The sequence below is a fragment of the Malurus melanocephalus genome, unplaced genomic scaffold, assembly GCF_030028575.1.
Source record: "Malurus melanocephalus ecotype Western Australia unplaced genomic scaffold, MMel_1.1 scaffold_16, whole genome shotgun sequence".
Taxonomy (NCBI): Eukaryota; Metazoa; Chordata; class Aves; order Passeriformes; family Maluridae; genus Malurus; species Malurus melanocephalus.
This window is the reverse complement of record NW_026623248.1, coordinates 193623-213337: the sequence shown is the minus strand read 5'-3', so window position 1 is coordinate 213337 and position 19715 is coordinate 193623. Positions and strand designations below refer to the sequence as shown.

The window sequence follows — 19715 nt, the reverse complement described above, 5'->3', positions numbered from 1 at the left end:
CTTGGAMAGCTATCCGGCAGAACTGGCTGATTTGTCCCACACCTGTAGACCCTCCCTCCTTTCTGGCTGGAGACCTCTCTGAGCAGATCCTCAATTAACAGGCAGCACCATCCTCTGCACTGCTTCAGACAGCACTACCAAAATCCAAATTGAACAAGGGATGGGCAAGTGGCCAGGACCTTCAACAAAAATCCTATGTTTTCCCCTAAACTAGAAATTAAAATTTACATGTAAAAACGTCAATCTCTACCCCAGGAAAGCAGCAAGGGTTCCAAGCAGCCCTGCAAATATTTTGACAATCTCCTGGCAGTGTCAACAGTCAACATGATTTAGTCACCTTGGAAGCTGTGCTGGCCTTTCAAACAAATTAATGGAATGAGCAAATCACACACACACATGGCGCAGAGCACTGCATCYGTAAGCCAGGCAGGCTGTCTCAGGGCATGGATTACAGGCAAACTGCACACAACACAAGCAATTAGCTGCAGAAAGTTGGAAGTGCCACCTAAGCTGTCAAGGATTTCTCAAAAGCCAGGAGATGGCTTTAGAAGTCAGCAGGAGCACTATAAAAACAAGAGATTGCCTRGCTTCATCCTTTTTAAAAGAAAGGGAAAGCTGATGTAAATGGCTTTCTACCTTCACTCTTAGGAATTTCTGTGTAATTTTAAAAGGTATCAACAACAGCACAGCTCACTTCAGACTTTGCCATTCACAGACTTATTATAAAACTGACCACAAGGCTCTGCATCTTACTAAAACAGATGGTAAATGCTACCTAATTTTAGCTCTGGTTATTTCTGAGTGCAAGGCTGGCTCCCACCCCACAGAAAGCAGCAGCTGCTGTGACACTGATCCCGGGCTTCCTGTGCTTTCCTCTGCATTCAACTCGTGCTCAGCAGCACTGCCTGACCACAACTTTTACGTGATGTACTTGCACCTCATGATTCAGTCCTAACTGTGGAAGCCATCACACTGCTCTGCTGGCCTTGGCTCCACTGCAGATGATCCATTCAGGTAACTGTGTCCTCCTCTGTGTGGAGCAGCACACAGACAACAAACACGCAATGTGCAGATAATTCAAACTGTTCCCTTCCTGCCCCCAAATTCTTACTGCATCCCAAGTCTCCTTGTTCTCACCAGAGGCAATGTTGCGACCAGATGCACTTTTTCAGACAGTGACTCACCTGCCTGCAGCTCATATCCTTATAGCCCATATCACCACGTGCAAAACAGAAAACCCACATTCAAAATCATTCTTAGCCCTTTCAGACCAGTGACAGGACCCTCATTCACTCACATCTCACAGAAGGTCTGGATACAGGACAAATCCYCCTGCTTAAGCAGCAACCCCTTGCATAAAAGATCAGGTGTCAGATGGAGCCCCCACTTTCCATGGAACATGTCAGACCACAAGGCAACAAATCCCTGAAAGAYCCTGCAGTGCCTACCTGTTAACTTGCTGCTCTACCTGTCACAGAGCAACACAGGCAGCCATGCACACACAAAACTTCCAYCTGACAGCTAAAACTCTTATGAAAAGTTGTCTTCAAAGCTGCAAGCCTTCTTGGCATGTTTAACAAAAGGCAGTTTTACTAAATCTTGCATTTTCTAAGAAAAACTGGTAAACTGAAAGATTTCAAAACCACCCCCAAATATGCTGCTACACTGCACTCTYTTCTAGAGACAAACCACACACAACTCAGTCTGCTACTGCATTACAAACCACTGCACATTTACAAAAGGCTCTGAGATCTTTTCATAGAGACTGAGAAAGAAAGACAAAGCAGCCATTAACTATAAAAGAGAATTAATAGTYCCAGGCAGATCAAAGGCAAGGACTTGACCAAATCCACATAAAGGCACTGTATCAAGGGACTGCATTCAAAGCAGAACTGTGGTAATAAAGGAAATCATGTCTATGTTTCAGCAGACAAGGCACTCACAATGGCCAGACTCTGGTACATAAGGAAATGGAAAGGAGTGAAAAAAAGGAAAACCAAAGATAACAGGCAACTTTTAGGAAAGGGCTGTAATAACACTTCTGGTTTAGTTGCAAAGATCAGGCCACCCTTGTTTAAATGGATGTGTTAAAATTTATACATCTGGTCTATTTTGTGACTGCCAGAACAAAGATCTCCCCTTTATGCTTGCCAAAAGTAAAATCTGTATCCAGCATGGCAACAGCATATTCAACACTTGAGCCAGCTGGAAATGTTTATGAGAAGCTGAGGGTTTGTTTTGTTTGTGAGGGTAAAATACTGCTTTCGTATGTTCCTAAATAAGAACGTTCTTATCTTTYAAGGGAGTTACTCGGGGAGTGTCTGTGAATAGAGGATTTCCATTTTTTGGTGGTGATCCCTGCGATGAGACAGCCAATATTAACACAGGCACAGCTGTCCTGGCCAAGCCCTGGACACACACCAGCCCTCCTGAAAAGAGGCAGAAGGGGAACAGGCAAAGATGCAGCACCTCAGGAGGGAAAAGCACTGAACAGACTGCAGTGGCCACAAGTGGCTTTCAACATGACCAGCATGGCAACTAAACACCAAAGCAAACAACACGTAATTAGAGAGCAGACAGATCTCTGGCCAGCCATGTGGCCACTTTAATTCAACAACAAAGCTGCATCCTGTGAAAACAGAGCTGCTGCTGCCCACTGGTTCTGCTCCATCTCCCTGCAGGGCCCTGCAAATGGTGCCAAGGAGAGGAAGAGGAGGATCCTGTACTCACCCAGCCACTGCCATGATGGACAGCAGGCAGCAAAGCATGACTGACCACCCCTGTCCCTACACTGCTGCAAGAACTGACCAGGCAGGTCCCCCCTCCAGTGTATTTTGGCTCTGACAGAGGGGACAGAGCCAGGGCTGGCCTGGGCACAGCCAGGTGGATCAAAGCCAAGGTGAGCCCCCAGCACCAGCACAGAGCCATCCTGGTTAACACTCGGCTTTTCTTTGCAGCACTCACACCAATCCCACCCAAACCTCACAGCTACCGAGGGATCAGACCAGAACTCACCTCAGCATTCAGCTCCCAGCTGGTCTGGTCTCCTGCTTAGCTCATGGAACAGCTCTAACACCCACTTACTCACACTTAACTGGGAATCCTTCAAAATGGGTCTTGCCAGGCATAAAAGCAAGATGTAGACTTTGACAGAAGCATACAGAGAGCAATGGAACTAAAGCTGAAAGTCAAACATGAAAATCATCATCTTGCTGTTTCTCATTTCTTTCATTATTGCCCTAAGCCACAGTTATGATGCTGTCTCCAWCAGGGATCTGTCAGCAAAGAGGCACTCAAACTTCATCCAGCCMTACCTGCCACTCACCCCTTCCTTTTGTTGGGATTAGTGGCTCCAGAAGCCACATTATGTCAGAGTGGGGAAACTGTGCAAACTAGCCAGATAGGGGGGAAAAAAAAAAGTTCACTGAGTAGACACATAAAAATTAATGCTGGGCAAAATTAATTTAAAAAGCCAACCAAAAAAACCCAAACAAAACAAAACAAAAAAAATCCCAAACAAAAACCAAACCAAAAAAACCCCTAAAAAACAAGCAAAGAAACCCCACCAAAAACAAAAAACCCTTCATCCCAACCTGCAGAAATAAGCGTGTAGACAAGAATGGTGTTTTAAAGTATTTGTAAAGTTACACTTCACAGGTAACAGATGAACACCCAATAATATACAGAGCAGACATGCTGACCTGCTCATCCAGCCAGCTCTGCTTCAGCCTCCCTGCAYCGCCCTTACCGTGGCAATCCCACAGCTTTGACAATGGCATATGTATTTGATCACCTTTCCTCATGCCTGAGAGGTGTAAGTACAGTTTTAAGCAGCAAGCAGCAAAGAAGTTCTGTCATTTTGTTCTCCCTGCCTGAAATGGAGCAACACTCCTCTCTAAAGCATCTACCCCTTACCCAGCTCTCCCAAACACAAACATAACACGCACCACAGCTGCAGAGCTTGCTTTGTCCTYCACAGATTGCTTCAATCCCAAAGTTTTTTGACTGTGAAAAGCCAGGCAAGAACTGAAGTGAGAGAGAATCCCAGAAGCAGCAAGGGAAAGCTACACTCCTCCCTCTGCACACAAGTTCTACTTGAAAATGTGGGGAACATATTTTCTCAGCCTTCCCCAGGTACAATTCCCTCCCAACACACCAAAGGGTCATTTCCTCCCATGGAGTAATGGTGGAGGATTATGTTCTCCCAACGATACTGCATGAGCACCAGAACAACTTCCAGCTGAAAGGGGAATATGGACTCCAAACTGGTGTACGAGAACAGAGAGAAAGACAAAGTCTGGTAAGAAAAGGAAAGGACTGAAGGAGACTTGTGGCTTGTATCCGCYCCCAGTAGAAAAGCTTCAAAGCATTTTAAATTTACTGCCACCCCTTCTCCATGAAATACTGTTTTCTGCTGTAGTCCTTGGTGCTCTCTCAGGCTTTGGTGTACTCCTGCAAGCAGAGCTGAGGGGCACAAGCAGGTAAGGAGCAGCACCTCCATGTCCAGGAACTCAGGCCAAGGTCCCAAACGAAGCAGGCTGATTTCCATAAGATGCCAAATACCAACAAGATTCCTTCAGCCAGACGCAACTTTAGAAACCAGCATTAACTGACTGCTTAATGTATCCATATCCAGTAAAACAGAGAGAGAGACAGCAGAGGCTGTCAGAAGCAGAGCTAACAGCACAGCTCTGGAATAGAGACACCCAATCCATTCATTCAGCTCCCATCTTCTGCACCATGAAGAAATCTGGGAGAAAACAGCACTGCAGTTTACTGCCTTCTCTTCACAAGCAATACCTCTGATCCCACATACACATCTAACCCCTTAAACTTCATCCAGCAGAACACTCAGCTCCAAGAAAGTCACTACTGCAGCTCAGGCTAGCACATTTTACAAGTGACCAGCTTTCCATTCCTCCACCAACTTCTTTCCACCTCCTCCACATGGTTTGACACTTCATTTGTAAGTAGGTATGAGAATGAACCCCCTAAGTTATCCRCCCAAGCCAGTTTTACCTGCTTCCTGCTCTCCCCATATCCTTCACACAAAGGCATGAAAAGGTAACCATCACCAGCAAAAATAATCTACTGTACAAATATGAGAACGTTTTATGCTGCTTGTTCTTCGGAGCATGTCAAGAGAAGTACAGATTAACAGACTCACTTCTGAAGGCACTGATGGCAGGGAGCAGKAACAAAAAGGCACCGTCTTCCACAGCTGACAGACACAGCTTGACAAACAGACTTCAGGGCAATGGAAAGGAGGCTGCTTCAAAAAAAGCAACTATCTCGCTTGTGCAACATGATTCTACAGGAAGAATAAGCCAAGATAAATGGTTCTGCAGACCACAATGAGTGCACATGCCTAATTGAAGGAGTTGCCCAAATGTCACCCTAAAAGACAAGGAAAACCCTGAAAAACACTTACACAGAGCAACTACATTTGCAACACAYAGATGGAGAGTTTGCCAGTAAATACCCTTTTTCTATTCAAACAAGCACAGGAGCTGTGGGGGGGACAGGCCATGCTCCAAACTAGATGYTTTAACCCAAACACTCAACACACAGTTTTCAATGTACCATATACCAAAGGCTGCTCATGCCCAGCTCGACCTTTCCCATGCCCCACCTGCACTCAGGGAAATAAAGCAGTGTATTAAAACTCAGATAAAAGACCTATGTAAGTAGATGCTGCAAAATACAAGGGGATTTTCTCAATGGTCTTCAGAYACGTCACATGGGAGAAATTATTTTACTTGGTGCTTTGAGCCTGTCAAGACAAGCACTTCAGTGCAAAGCACTACAGACCTCACAGTAAAATCTGGAACTCATAGTCCACAGTCGGATAAAAGCCAGTCCATGAAGGGAAGGTAGAGTGAAGACAGTGGATGCCATGAAATTTAGATATTTAACTCTGCCCAGTTTATGCACGAAATAGACCCCTGCACTTCCTAATGGAGCTGCTGAAGACTACTTTGAAAGAGTGGAGCCCTTCAAGTGACATTTCAGTCCAGTCTCCCAAGCACAGCCCCCAAGGAATATCAAAAAGCAATCATGAAACCAAAGCCAACCAAAGAATCAAACCAAAACAAGTTAAAAGCACAAGAAAACATCACATTTCATGAAGTACCAAAAAGACCTGCAGCTGTTTTCATTCATTGACTGAGTCAGCACACCAAAGTTGTACAGGAGTTCTGGTTCTAGCTTTCTGTGGTCTCTTGTAAAACCTTTGCACTGGTAATTCCAGGTCCTGTGAGCTAGAAAAGGTGGTGTCTCGGGGGTCCTAGACATCTTAAAGACTTTGAAGCTTGGTTACAGGGCAGTCCTAAACCAGCTTTCTAACTATCCAGCCTCTCCAACTCACCCTCATGAAAGAAGCAGCCAGAGCAGCAGCCCAGTGGAATCCCCACTTTTCTCCTTACTAATAAATTACACAGACAAAGAAGACAGAAAAAATATTGCACTCTTACTAGTATCTCATTGCAAAACCACTAAAAGATCTGTGATGAGATGCAGTTCCACTGCACAATGTTGCATTCACATGCTCATAAATCATTCATCGACAGACTTAATTCTTTCCATGTTTAAATGTCACACAGTCCAGGGGCAGCCAGGAGGATCTTTTCCCCACTTTTCTTGCATCTGTTCTCGATGTCAGTGATTACAATGAGTACGAAATCTTTCACATTCCCAAAACAGAATCATCCAGCCAGCTATACTGCAACATGCTAAACTACCCRACCTACCTGAAACAACAATGTCCATCTCCTGAGCATTCAGTACAAATGTGAAATTCCCCAGCTCAGACAGCTTCAAAATGTATTTTGAATGTAGTCTTAGAGAGAAACCACTTACTGATTACTGGATCAACAGCAAATGAAAGAATCCAGTGAGGATGCCTTCCACCAAGATTCTGGGTAGTACAGCACCTATGCCTAATGCCATTTATAGGAAGAAATCATTCTCTGAAAGTTAGAATTTCTTTAACCAGAGAGAAATATGGAAACAAATATATCACTTTCTCYCTCAACTGCACAGCAGGAAGCAGACACCAAGGCCAGTCCTTCTTATTTTCCCATTATCACCTGTCACTTTCCCTGACAAGGGATCCTCAAAAAACTCAGAAACTGAGAGAAGAGAATCAGAGGAACATTCCTTGGAAGGACACAAAAAATTCAGGTTGAAGCTGGGCTATTGCTGCATTAGGCAAGGTCAGTCACAGCTGCTTCTTCCCTTGCACATGCAAAAACAAACCCTACCATTCTGTGTGGCAGACACCATCAGATCTGCTCTACAGGCAGAACACCTGGTCTGCTCCTGGCACAGCAAGGACCATTTGCAGCATGACATCCTGAATGCAATTAAAATCCAGTTTCCCAATGATAGGACTCCATTACACATGCTTATTTAATTGCCTAATTAATTACCTAYCCTTCCAGTTGCAGAGAACGATGACGGAATTAACAGGAAGAGCCAGAAGATCAATACCTGGCTCCAACTCCGGTTAGGGTCTGGAATTTTGTATTTTTTTGATCATGGGTCAGTTTACCTAAGACAAAGCCTGCTGGGAACAGATAAAGTACATTTGTCTCAAAGGGACAAAAGGATCCTTGCACTGGAGTTAGCAGGACTCAGAGAGAGAGGGATAGAATTGGGCTCACTGAAGATGAGCCTGGGGACAGCTCAGCAATGTCTGAGGACAGTAATGCCAGAGAGAGCCTSTGATCTGCCATCCCAGCAGAGGTAAGAGATGGACAGCAAAGACACAACAGCTGCTGATGTGTTAGAAACCACAGAAGCACCTGAGAATGGCCATGGAGGAACTGAGGCATCTTCCCCCAAAAAGGGATCAACAGCCCCACTGAAGTGCAGCTACCCCAACACACACAGTGTGGGCAGCAAACCGCAGTACTGGAAGGCAGCAAGAAAACTGTGAGAGCTGTCCACATGGAAACATGGTGGGATGACACTCCTGGAGGCTGCAAACTCTTCCAAAGGGACAGACAAGGAAGGAGAGGTGGTGGGGCAGCCCTGCATGTGAGGGAGGGTGTTGGTGGTCCAGACCTTAACRATGATGACAACGGGCTTGAGTGATCACGGGTGAAAACCAGGCCAGCATGGCAGAGATCCTGCTGGAATCTGCTGGAGACCATTCAGCCAGGAAAGAGGCACATGAGATATTCTGCACACCTCTGGGAGAACTCTCACCATCACTGGGGGTCTGCACATGACCAGATGAACACAGCACAGCAGACAGGAGGCAGTCCTGGAGGGTCCTGCAGGGTGTGGAAGGGAAGTGCCCGGCACAGCTGACCAGCGAGGCAGCCAGGGAAGGGACCCAGCTGCACTTGTGGGAGATGTGGTGGTCAGAGACTCTCTTGGGCAAACTGAGGATGAAATGATGGGGTTTTGACTCTTGGAGAAGTACAGGGAGAGGGTCAACAAACCCATTCCAAAGGGCAGACTGGCCTGCTCAGGTGACTGGTTAATAGAGTCCCTTGGGAGGCAGCTCTCAAAGGCAACAGGGTCCAGGAAGGCTRGATATTCTTCAGGAGGGAAACCTTCAAGGCACCGCACCAGGCCACATCCATATGCCAAAAGACAAGCTGGCAGGGAAAACGAGCCTGGCTCGTTTTCCTGACTTCCAGAGCTTTGGCTGGAAGTCAGGAAAAAAAAAAAAGAGTTTATCACCTTTGAAGAAGGGCAGGCAACTCAGGAGGACTACAAGGATGTCATGAGGTTATGCAGGGAGAAAATTAGAAGGGCCAGAGCCCAACTAGAACCTAATCTGGTTACTGCCATAAAGGATAATAAAAACATGTTTCTGTAAAYSCATCTGCAGCAAAAGGAGCACCAARGAAAATCTCTGCCTTTTATTGGATGCAATGGGGACACATAATGAAAAAGGCTGAGGAAAAGGGTGATGTACTCAGTGCCTTCCCTGTGTCAGTCTTTAACAATCAGAATGGTTGTTCTCATTRTACCCAGCCCCTGAGCTGGAGGACAAGGACAGGGGGCAAAATGGAGCCCCATAATCCAGGGGGWAATGGTCAGTGACTGCTACWCCACTGAGACACAGCAATATCTGTGGGGCTGGATGGGATCCAAGGGGCTGAGTGAGCTGGTGGGAGCACCCTCTGAGCAACTTTCCATCATTTACACAGACCTGGCTAAATGGGGAGACCGCAGCTGGCTGGAGCTGGCAAATCTGGAAAGCTGGGAAAGGCCCTGGGGRGCTGGGGACAGTGGCTGGACTGAGCCCAGCTGTGCCCAGGGGGGCAAGAGGCCAATGGCACCTGGGCTGTGCCAGCCATGGGGTGGCAGCAGGGCCAGGGCAGTGACTGTCCCCTGTGCTGGGCACTGCTGAGGCCACACCTCAAATCCTGTGTCCAGTTCTGGGCCCTTCACTGCCAGATGGACATTGAGGGGCTGGAGCATGTCCAGAGAAGGGAACGGAGCTGGGGAAGGGTCTGGAGCACCAGAAGGGGCTGAGGGAGCTGAGGGGGCTCAGCCTGGAGAAAAGGAGGCTCAGGGGGGACCTTCTGGCTCTGCACAACTCCCTGACAGGAGGAAGGGGCCAGTTGGGGGTCAGGCTCTGCTCCCAGGGAACAAATGATCAAACAAAAAGCAAATAGCCTCAGGTTGTTCCAGAAGAGGTTCAGGTTGGAAAGGAGGAAAAATGTCTTCATTGAAAGGGCTGCCAARTACTGGAACAGGCTCCCCAGGGCAGTGTTTGGGTCATCATTTCTGGAGGTACTTAGAAGACTTGTATATACRGCACCTGGGGACATGTTTTAGGGATGGACTTGGCAGTGCTGGGGGAACAACTGCACTCAATGGTCTTTTGCAACTTCAACAACTCTAGGATTCCAAGTAGAACATCAGRATTCTTGCCAGACCAAATTCTATAGCATTACCATGCCTGATTTTTCACTGGAACCAGTTCACTGTAACAATACTGTGAGCCATATACAGGGAAGAAGGCACACAGAAATCCCAAGGTACAATTTTGTAACCCTATTCCTGGGGGAGACTGTTAAGTGGAAAGTGCAAGCTGGTACTTCCTCCTACCATTTTTGAAGGAAATCTTGTCAGTTTGGCAAAGCCTCCGGATCCATCTGCTGGACTAGGCAAGCCAGAGAGTAAACAACACTATTTTAAAAATTACAGAAGTGCCTGCATCTGTTTAATAGCACAAATGCATGCATCTGCCAAATAGACCTAGTGGAAAGACACTTTCTGAGGATTACACATTTTTCTATTTAAAGAATCTAAAAAAGACACCATGTCTCCATACAGACATCTCCTCATCCAGTTCTCAGTCTCCTTCCTTACTCCAAATAAACTGTGTATGTAACCATCCCACAGCTAATTAAAAATTAGCAGTAATGCCATACAGCAGCTATAATGGAAAATACACTATTTCTTTTTTTCAGTGGATTTCATTATGATTCAACCACACAATAAAAGTACTAAAGAAGGAACTGGGATTCCAGGAGCCAGAACAGTTTGCTTCTTTTGTAACTGAAATGCAGCACACATTGAAAAGAGTTTTATGAAAGTCTACATCTGATCACCAGACAGGTTTTGTGGATTACAAGGAAACCTTTTCTGACCTGGAGAAACTATCAGCGAGAGGCAAAGCTGTACTCCCAATTTGTTCACCACCAGCAAAGCCAAAACCAGAATTCCATGCCATGGCCTTCCCTCTCAGCCTAAGGCCTCTAGAGAGGGATCTGCAGAGAGTGCATGGAAACAAATCAGCATACAGGATTTACAATTAGGAGCCACATTGTTCCTCCAGGAGGAAGTGACAGTGATTTAAGAGCCCAGATAATACAAACCTCACTGCTCGCAGTACGTGCTGCCAGGTGTGCATGTTCTCTCCACATCTGGTTTTCAGAGCAAGACTCAACCRGATTCAAATTACAAAAGGCTGACACCACGTGTTTTCCATCATACTTTTCCAGCCATACCAGACACACACAATGAAAGTCACAAATTTCAGGTTGCAGCTTTCTACTTGGCCATCAGAAGAGCACAAATTAGATAATGTATACCTGAGCACAAGATGCTTCACCCTGGAGCGATCACGTGGCCACTGGCCTGTTACCTGCACAACTCAGAGAYTTCTGTTCCCACTTCCCCTCTGTGCTGTGCCTGCAAACAAAGGCAAACAGGGTTTGCACACACATAACTCATGGTTTAGAATCACAAACCAATGATGTTACAGATGAGGCAGAAAACTCCTCCTTATGATATATGTCAGTGTCTCTGTGTGGTCACATGTCCCCTTYGAGACATCACATCCCAGGGACTCTGACAGAGACAGCCTCAGCAATCTTGCAGGCTGAGATTTCTAGTGATGCTTAAGAGATTGGCACGCTTGACTGGCTCTCTTTGAAAACTGACTGCAATTTGGCATCCAAATCCCACATGGGCAGCTCTGAGGTAGCAGCTYTGCTGGGCTTTCACAGCCACAAACGTGAATCTCCTCAGCTGTGACCATGACACTTGTGTGCACAAGGTACACACAGATGAGTTCCTTCCAGCTGAACAGCAAAGTTCCTTCCAACTGGAACACCAGTTCCTGCAACCAGCAGACTCTGCCTTGCCCTGGGTTTGTCTCAGACCACATAAGCCTGGTTCCCTCAGCAGCAAGTTGTTCTGACATGCTTTTGCAATGAAAAAAGCTTGCCAGCTAATCTTCCAAATCTCCCAACATCAAAGTACAATCCAAAGCTCAGAGCAGTGCATTGCAAAACCCCACTGGCTTCATCTGTTTCCAGATCAGCTGGCCTGTAACAGTTCTCAAAGTACATAAAAAGGCATTTAGCACTGTAATGCACAACTGTGCTCAACCCTCTGTGCTTCCCGACTGCYGATGTGCAGATCAGTAGGATGTAGGTACATTAACGAAGTGATCTAAACATCACAGCTCTTACAGACACAAGCACATGATCAGCATGATCAATGTATTTATGACAATGCAYGGCACAAGGCAGCCTGATGTGTCTGCAGTCACCACTGAGATCCAGAGTCCCTAATTCACASAGGCTTTCCATGCATTGTGGCTTTGCAGCTCCCCCCATCCCCATCCAGTCCATATGCAGCTCTCCATATATCAGTCTCACAGGGTTCATCCACACAGTCCTGGCAACACGAAACAGCCAGATGCCCCTTTCTGAAAGTCTCCCTCAAGCTGTTGCAATTAATAAATTTAGAAAAAAATAGAACGGGTATCATTGAACAATTGCTTTGAAACAAGGGTAGACTTTAAGCAGAAAAGGATTGTAAATCTGGTTTTGAACAATTGGAAATCTTGATAACCACCTTGCTAAGGTTTTATGATGAACTTAAAAAGATTCTTACAATGAATCTTATTTTTTTAATTGCAGCTCAGGAAATAAAATTACTGTTAAATGAGTTTTCCTCGAAGGAAGGCAAGGCATTTCTTCAACGCACTACTGAAGAGCTACGGAGCTATTTTGCATGTCTTGCTGCATCCTGTCTGGAAGAAAACTTAGAGCTTTAACTCCAAACTCTCTTGCCTCACCAGGAGACCGTGCCTCAAGCTGCACAGCATGAACCACCCTAGCCTAGGTGCAGCTACAGCAGAAGAAACATGGGGTTTATGACACTGTTAAAAGCACGATTCCTGTGCATGTAAAGTTCATTTCATTTGAGACATTGACACAAAYGATATTCCCAGCTTTTGCCAGAACAGAACAGAGTCAGAACCCAAACAAGCACTGCCCTACCAGTACTGAAAYCAGCTTTAGTCAGGCCTGAGCCCTACAGGAGAAACAGCCATTAGGCTACACAGGTTCCAACTGGAAATTTAGATGTGTTTAAATTAGTGGTAGAAAGGATAATAAATTGAACTTGAAATATGAATCTGMATATGTTTGCACAGACTTTCTATATATACACACATATCTGGAACAGTATGTAGCTTCAGTATAACTACATGCAAATTCCTTTCTTAAAGAGCAAGTAATTCCATTTAACCAGCACTCATCTCATCTTCTACTGGGGTATTGCAGAAGCACACCCCAATGCACAGACACTCTTCTCCAGCCAAGTATCCTCTCAGTCTGCAGCAAATGCACTGTTATGAACCAGGACCATAGAATCAGACCCTACATATCTTGTATTTGTCTCTCCATCTGCCTAAAATTCCACTGCCACATCCTATGAGTGTGGAAAGCAAATTAAAGAAGGGGGTGAGACCTGCCATTAAATGAAGGAGACCTACAAATATACTGAGTGCCAGGTAGGAACCAGAAAGAAGCAACCAGCTGAAGCTAATCTCAGGCTGCACATTAAGGATCTGCAAGAGACAGATTTGTCACGAACTCTCCTCCAATTTGATTCTGCTGCTGAGCTTATTTCCCATGTTCTTCCCTCCAGAAAGCCAAAGTGAAGCAGTCAGTAAAAGAAGTCCCAATTGAACAATATTGAGATGGGTTTTAGCATGTGTAGAGCTCAGGAAACAAGAGTATGAGCACCTTTGCCTAAGGACAAAGACAACTCAAGAGATACGTGGATTCTTTCCCCGGCTTTGTCATGGCCTTGCCAGATAACCTTACACAAACCATCTCTTCACCATCCACCTACASGAGGTCTCAGGAAGTGAGACCTACCATCCTTCTCTGAGAGAAGAACCTTGCTATTTAGTGAGATGCACATGTACCAAGCCATCTCCCAACCTGGTGTGCCTGCAGCAACTGCAACAGGGAACTTTGTGCAGCCACCACACCTCACTGTAACACCAAGACACAGATCCCAAGAATGGCACTTTAGCCTCCCTTGATGTGCACAAAACTTTACCTTTGTTCAGCTCCTATTGCAATAATCCTGCCTTCTGCAGCATCRCTCTCTCTCTCTCCTTTGTTCCCCTCTCCTACTGATTTCATCAGGCACAAATAAATGGCATTTTTCTGGAGCAGTTTTCTCACCCTACATCTACCCTCAGTCCTGTCACTGGCACGTAATGTTAAGCAACAGAGTCTGGTCTATTTACTCACTGACTCTTTCATATAGGCTATACACAGACACAACAGTAGAAATCTCATTTAGCCAAACACCTGCTGCCGAGGTCTTTAAGATGTGTTAGAARGAAAAGAAAACAAAGCTTTGCAAGCAGCCTGGCAGTGAAGCTCACAGCAAACCCTCTCCTTTAGGCCAGTACAATATAGTCACTCTGACAGACAGGAGAGTGCAGATTTTTTCCATTTCCTTTTGCAGATGAAGGTGAAATGCAGCACTACCTGAAACAGTATTATTTACRAAGTCTGAAAAGAAGCTAAGGAATCATCTGGCTTAAAAACTGCATCCTCTATGGGCCCTGCCAGCACCCACCATCCCAATAGTTTTCTAGGGTATTCCAAGAGGATTTTTGAGCTTCTTAACAGGTGGCACAACTTGAAAGACCAAAATCACAGAATCATGGAACAGTCTGGTTAGAAGAGACCTTAAAGCCCATCTCATTCCACCCCCCTGCCATGGGCAGGGACACCTTCCACTATCACAGGTTGCTCCCAGCCCAGTTCAACCTGGCCTTGGACACTKCCAGGGATGGGGCAGCCACAGCTTCTCTGKGCAACCTGTGCCAGGGCCTCACCACCCTCACAGGGAGCWATTTGTACTTAATGTAAACTTCAGACACGCCAAGATGGAGCCATAGAACAGTAACATCAGGCAAACCTAGATTTCTGCAGATTTCCACGTAGCTTAAATGGGGGAGAAGTGGAAACCAAATAATCACAGAGCAGGGGAACTGACACACCCCCCTTTTTAGGGATGTGCGTCATGACTRATTGTGAGATCAGGGACACTCATCTCCCTCCATGCAGTGCTCTCTCCTGTGCCTTTCCTGTCCTTTCTCTGGCCAAATCCCTCCCCTGTGGGCTCTCCAGTAGTAGCATGGTCAGGTTGAGCTCATTTGCCAGTTTGCCCACTGCAAAGGCATTCCTACACTCACTGGTGACCCATTTGGATACAACCTGCRGGCATTAATAATCAGCAAGACTTTTCTTTCTGGGGCATTTTTACCCAAACTAGGGGTTAAAAATATTCCTGGGAAGGAAGAGGAAGGGAGGAGCCAAACAGACAGTGAGATCACTCACTAGRCTTCCATAGGAAACCAGGCTAAAAACAGCTTCCCCAAAAGCTGCTCCTTCTCTTGAGTCAGGGCCACCTAAAAAGTCTGTTCAGCCATGAAATTACAGAAACATATCAAGTGTAACAGTGTAAAGCAGAGGTCTGAGGTAGAAATTCACAGTTAAGCAATGTACAGCACTTGACTAAATTGACAAAAAACACTGATGAATTTGACCAGAATTTAACCCTACCTCACCTGGCAGCATCCAAAAGCCAGGGGGTCACAGCACACTGCTAAAGYAGGGCAGGGTTTAGCACGCTGAGCAGGGTTTGAATACTGCCACAGCGACCATCCCCAGACTACCACAAACCTCACTCACCCTCCTGGCAGGAGCTCACATTGGCCACCCTGACCCTAAAGAACTCTCCTCTGCCACTAGAGCCTCACCAAAACTACACTGCATCATGCTATGAAGTAATTAGCCCCCCCACACACACAAAAAAAAAAAAATTAAATTTAAATGCTCATAAGTTGGCAGCCATACATATGACACGGCTGCTACCTGCGATTAAAGAAATGAAAACCACGTCAGACAAATTAAAACTTTTTCAGTCTAATTACAAGGAGCTTTGAGCTGCATGGCTCAGAAGTTGTGCAYAAAAAGGAAAAGGATTGATATAAGTGGATTTTAGCTCTCACACAGACCCTGTCAAAGGTCACAATGTGACTGCAATACAAAGGCAGTGAGAGCAAGCAGAACATATAAAGAGCGCTTGGGCTGGAGCTTTTGGTGCTGACGGGAGGCAGAGGAGGCAAGGATGATTTCAGGCTGTGGCAAACGAGCAGCCAGCATTCCCATTTGCARTGGAGAGGGCAGGATTTACTTTGGGAAGATCGTTCTGACCTCTGCTGGTCCCCTCAGGTAAAACCAGCAGAAACCTGGAGGGAGGCCGGCAATTCCCAAGGGCTGAGCACATGGGGAAGCGCTGGCCACGTGGCTCCTRTAGGGTCTAGCAACTCATTCAAGGAACACCACTCAGATGAGCTTCCAGTTTACTTCTGCTCCACACTCACATAAAAAACCCGTCATTCCTAGCCCTGAAATTTGCTCCTGAGGCTGCCCAGGTCCTACCACAAGTCATTTTCCAGCYTTTCTCCCCCTGGTGCAGATCCCCCAGGTCATCACTCTTATTCCTGGCCTCCTCCCCTTGCACAGCCACGGCTGGGACATCCTCCACTGGAGAGCTGCTCCTCAAAGGGAAAAAAAGCCATTTCCCTTCACAACAAAGGGGCTCAGCCGCCTGAAGCACCAGGGAATGTCACACCCACCAGTCTGGAACAATYCCATTCCCAGCTGGAAGAGATGCTCGCACAAGACGCTGTGCCTCACACTGCAGTTTCCTCCCCATGGCACTGACAGCAGCATGACCATGAGGCTTTGGTGTGGTTCCCCACTAAGTACCAGGCACGGTAACCAASAGGCCCTTCCCTTGCCAAGAGGAGCCGTGGCCACACAAGAAGGTAAAACCAAAGGCAAACACAGCAAAACCCGCGGGTGGCCCCTGCTCAAAGTGGTCACCTCGAGAACATGGCCCGGCAATGCTGAAATGCCTAGGAAGGGAAGCTGCCAACCTGTCTGAGCTTAGAAACTGCCTTTGACATGYACTTTTTGGGAGCACGTGCTTGGCAGCCCTGCTGGAGATTATTTTTTTTTTACACCATCGTCCTTCAGAAGCRAATGAGATAATCTCAGGAAGGCACAACTGCTTCTGCTGCTCCTCAGTAGAAGCACATAAGGGAAATTTGATTAAAAATAGATAATAAAGGAAATACCAGTAAGCCACAGCAAAAGAACCAGCAGAAGGAAAGGGAAATGATTTCACTGAATCACCAGGTTTCAAGGCCTAATATTGTATTTTTCAGTATTAAAAACCTGCCTTCTAAATGGTGCTGGCAATTCATATACTCAATATGGGCAAAACGTGCTCCACAGCCAGCTGAAAGGAAGTTGAAACTTGAACTATATCCCTACCCTACACACATCGGGCACTAGAACAAAACCCATGTCAGTTTTAACCAGCCACAAAGTCACAACTGCATTAAGCCATAAGGTGAGGACACAGATTTCCTGCTGTCAGATGCCAGGAGTCTGGGGGTAAGTGAGAGGAAGAGTTTCTCCACAGAAACCAGCACTGGTGAGTCGGGGAAGCCGCAGAGAAGAGCACACACCATCCCCAGAAGACACTGCGTTCAGAGGAAGGGCACACGGCGTATTCGGGACTGGRCCAGCTTTATCAAAGGTGGCAGTGGGACACCTCCCTATCTACAGCAGCACCACTGAAGTCACGCAGMTGGAAGCAAATGGTGCTATCTGCACACAGCCCCTGGCGAAGGCTGGCAGCTCCAAGGACACCTCACAGCTATCCACGACAAAGGCTGTGCCTTTCGGGTCGGGGCACAACGGGCCATGAGCCCACTGATGAGGGTGCTGAGCCCCCCGATGAGGGTGCTGAGCCTCCCGATGAGGGTGCTGAGCCTCCCGATGAGGGTGCTGGTCCCTTGGGCTCAGGCTGCTGAACTTCTCCAGGCTCTCTGCAATGAAGGCACCTCCACCTGGCGCCAGCAGTGACAACCCGTATGGACATGCTTGTGTACGTGTGGCCCTGTGGGATCTTTGAGAGTGTAGTGGGTTRGATGGATATAACTGGTTATGAAAACCACTCTGGGCAAAATACCTACACCTACATAATACCTATGGATGAAGCGGACCTGGAATGAAACATGGGTGGATTTAGTTGTTCCCTCATGGCTTCCTCAACTCTCAGTCCACGAAGCAATGATACCCACAGACTCCTTGGCCACCACAGATATATTTCATAGCATGAAGCGACTTCTGGGGTTACCTTCCCAGACGTGAGACAGGGGCAGATGTCCGGCCCCCATTGCTCCAGTCTGCCCCCCATCGCTGCCAGCCGCCCCCATGGCTCCATCCAGCCCCATGGCTCCATCCAGCCCCATGGCTCCATCCAGCCCCATGGCTCCAGCCGACCCCCATCATTCCAGTGTCCCACATCGCTCCAGCCGCCCAGGCCATGCAGATGCAGGCGATCCCCGGCCCTGCGGGGCTGCGGCTCCCGGGGGCGAAGGGCGGGCACGGCCCCTCGGCGGGGCCGCCGAACAAAGCGCGGCTCCGGGGCTCCACCGCTGGGACGGGACGGGATGGGATGGGGCGGAACGAGTCGGCGGAGCTGCCGCAAGCCACGCCGGCTCCGAGCACATTCCTTCCTTCCCTCCGCGCCGGCGAACTCACCCTCCTTGGCTTTCTTCTTCCTGGCCAGGGTCCCCCCGAGCTTGCCCAGGAACGACTCCTCTTTCTTCATCCTGTGCGGCCGCAGCGTCGGGGAGCGGAGGGGCGCGGCGGACATGGGCTCTGCCGGGGACTCGCCGGGACAACCCGCCCGGCCCTGCCCGATGTTCACAGGTGGTGCTGCGGGTCCCGCGGAGCCCAATGAACTCCGGGAGCGGGGAATCACTCGCCCGAGCGAGCGGGGCCAGCCCGCGGTGCGCGCTCRGAGCCGCTCGCAGGACTGGGGGCGGGCTGAGAGCCGCCGCGGCCACAGCGCCCTGCCACGGCCGGGAAGTCCGCGGGAGGCGGGGATGGGACGAGCCTCGGACAGCCCCGGGGGGCCGGGGGCGGGCACCGAGCACGGGGAGCTGCCCGACCCCACCCGAGCATCACCTGCGGCCAGGCGGGCGAGCCCCTCCTCCAGGGCACCGGGTGCGCCGGACCCACGAGGGTGCAACAAAAGTGGGTAARGAGCATTGCAGCAAAACAACGCCCCCGGTCCCACCACAGCCAGACCAGAGTGGGGTTAGGCTTGAAAGTATATAAAGATCAAACATGGAAGAACCTCCTTCCTTAGGAACAGTTGCATATATTACACATTTTGCAACGAGTGGACACAACTGAGGGCAAAGGCTCAGCATGTGCCGTTTGTCAGGGCACGGCAATTATTCCTTGCTGGCTACATTCAAATGTGCCTCCTAATTTTGCAGCCCTGTGCCCCTTCCGTCAGACTAGCCTGCCTTTCTCCTCCTGGCACGTTGCCGGTCAGGTGTGGGAAGATCGAGAAGGGGGCCGTAGACTCTGCCAAGCCACCACCTCCCAGGTGTCCCAGCACTGCTGCTGCCATCAGCGCGGTGCGTGTGCTCAGAGATGGCCCAAAACAAACTTGGTTGTGATCCCGCAGAGAGAATTTACTGCTTATCATTTCTTACAGCAGCCGGGAGCATGATTAGGAGTTTGTAGAATACATGCTAAAAACAGGTCTTAAGGAGTTTATAGTGTTAGGCTTTGATTCTGTTTAAGCCCCTGAAGTGGTCCCATTGATTTTAACGGGACTGCTGGGTCCCTGAAGTCACGCACAACCTTTGGCTGTGCTTCTGCGAGCAGCTTCCCCGTCAGCAGCCTTTGCCCCAACAAAGAACCGCATTCAAAGCAGCACAGCTTGGCTCAGGATCTGCACACCCAGCTTATGGGACACATTTGCAGGCTTGACCTGACACAGAAGCGACACTGAAGGACACATCCAGAGCAGAACACAGC

General features: G+C 48.0%; 1 protein-coding gene across 1 annotated transcript in view; it reads right to left on the bottom strand.

Moving 5' to 3' along the window:
• Positions 1–18736, bottom strand: part of PARVB (parvin beta) — a 51741-nt gene extending 33005 nt beyond the window's left edge. The window contains exon 1 of the mRNA XM_057385503.1: positions 18420–18736. Within this exon, the coding sequence (XP_057241486.1) occupies positions 18420–18534 (115 nt within the window). The 5' untranslated portion in view covers positions 18535–18736. The remainder of the gene's footprint in view (positions 1–18419) is intronic.
• Between the last annotated feature and the right edge of the window lie 979 nt (positions 18737–19715).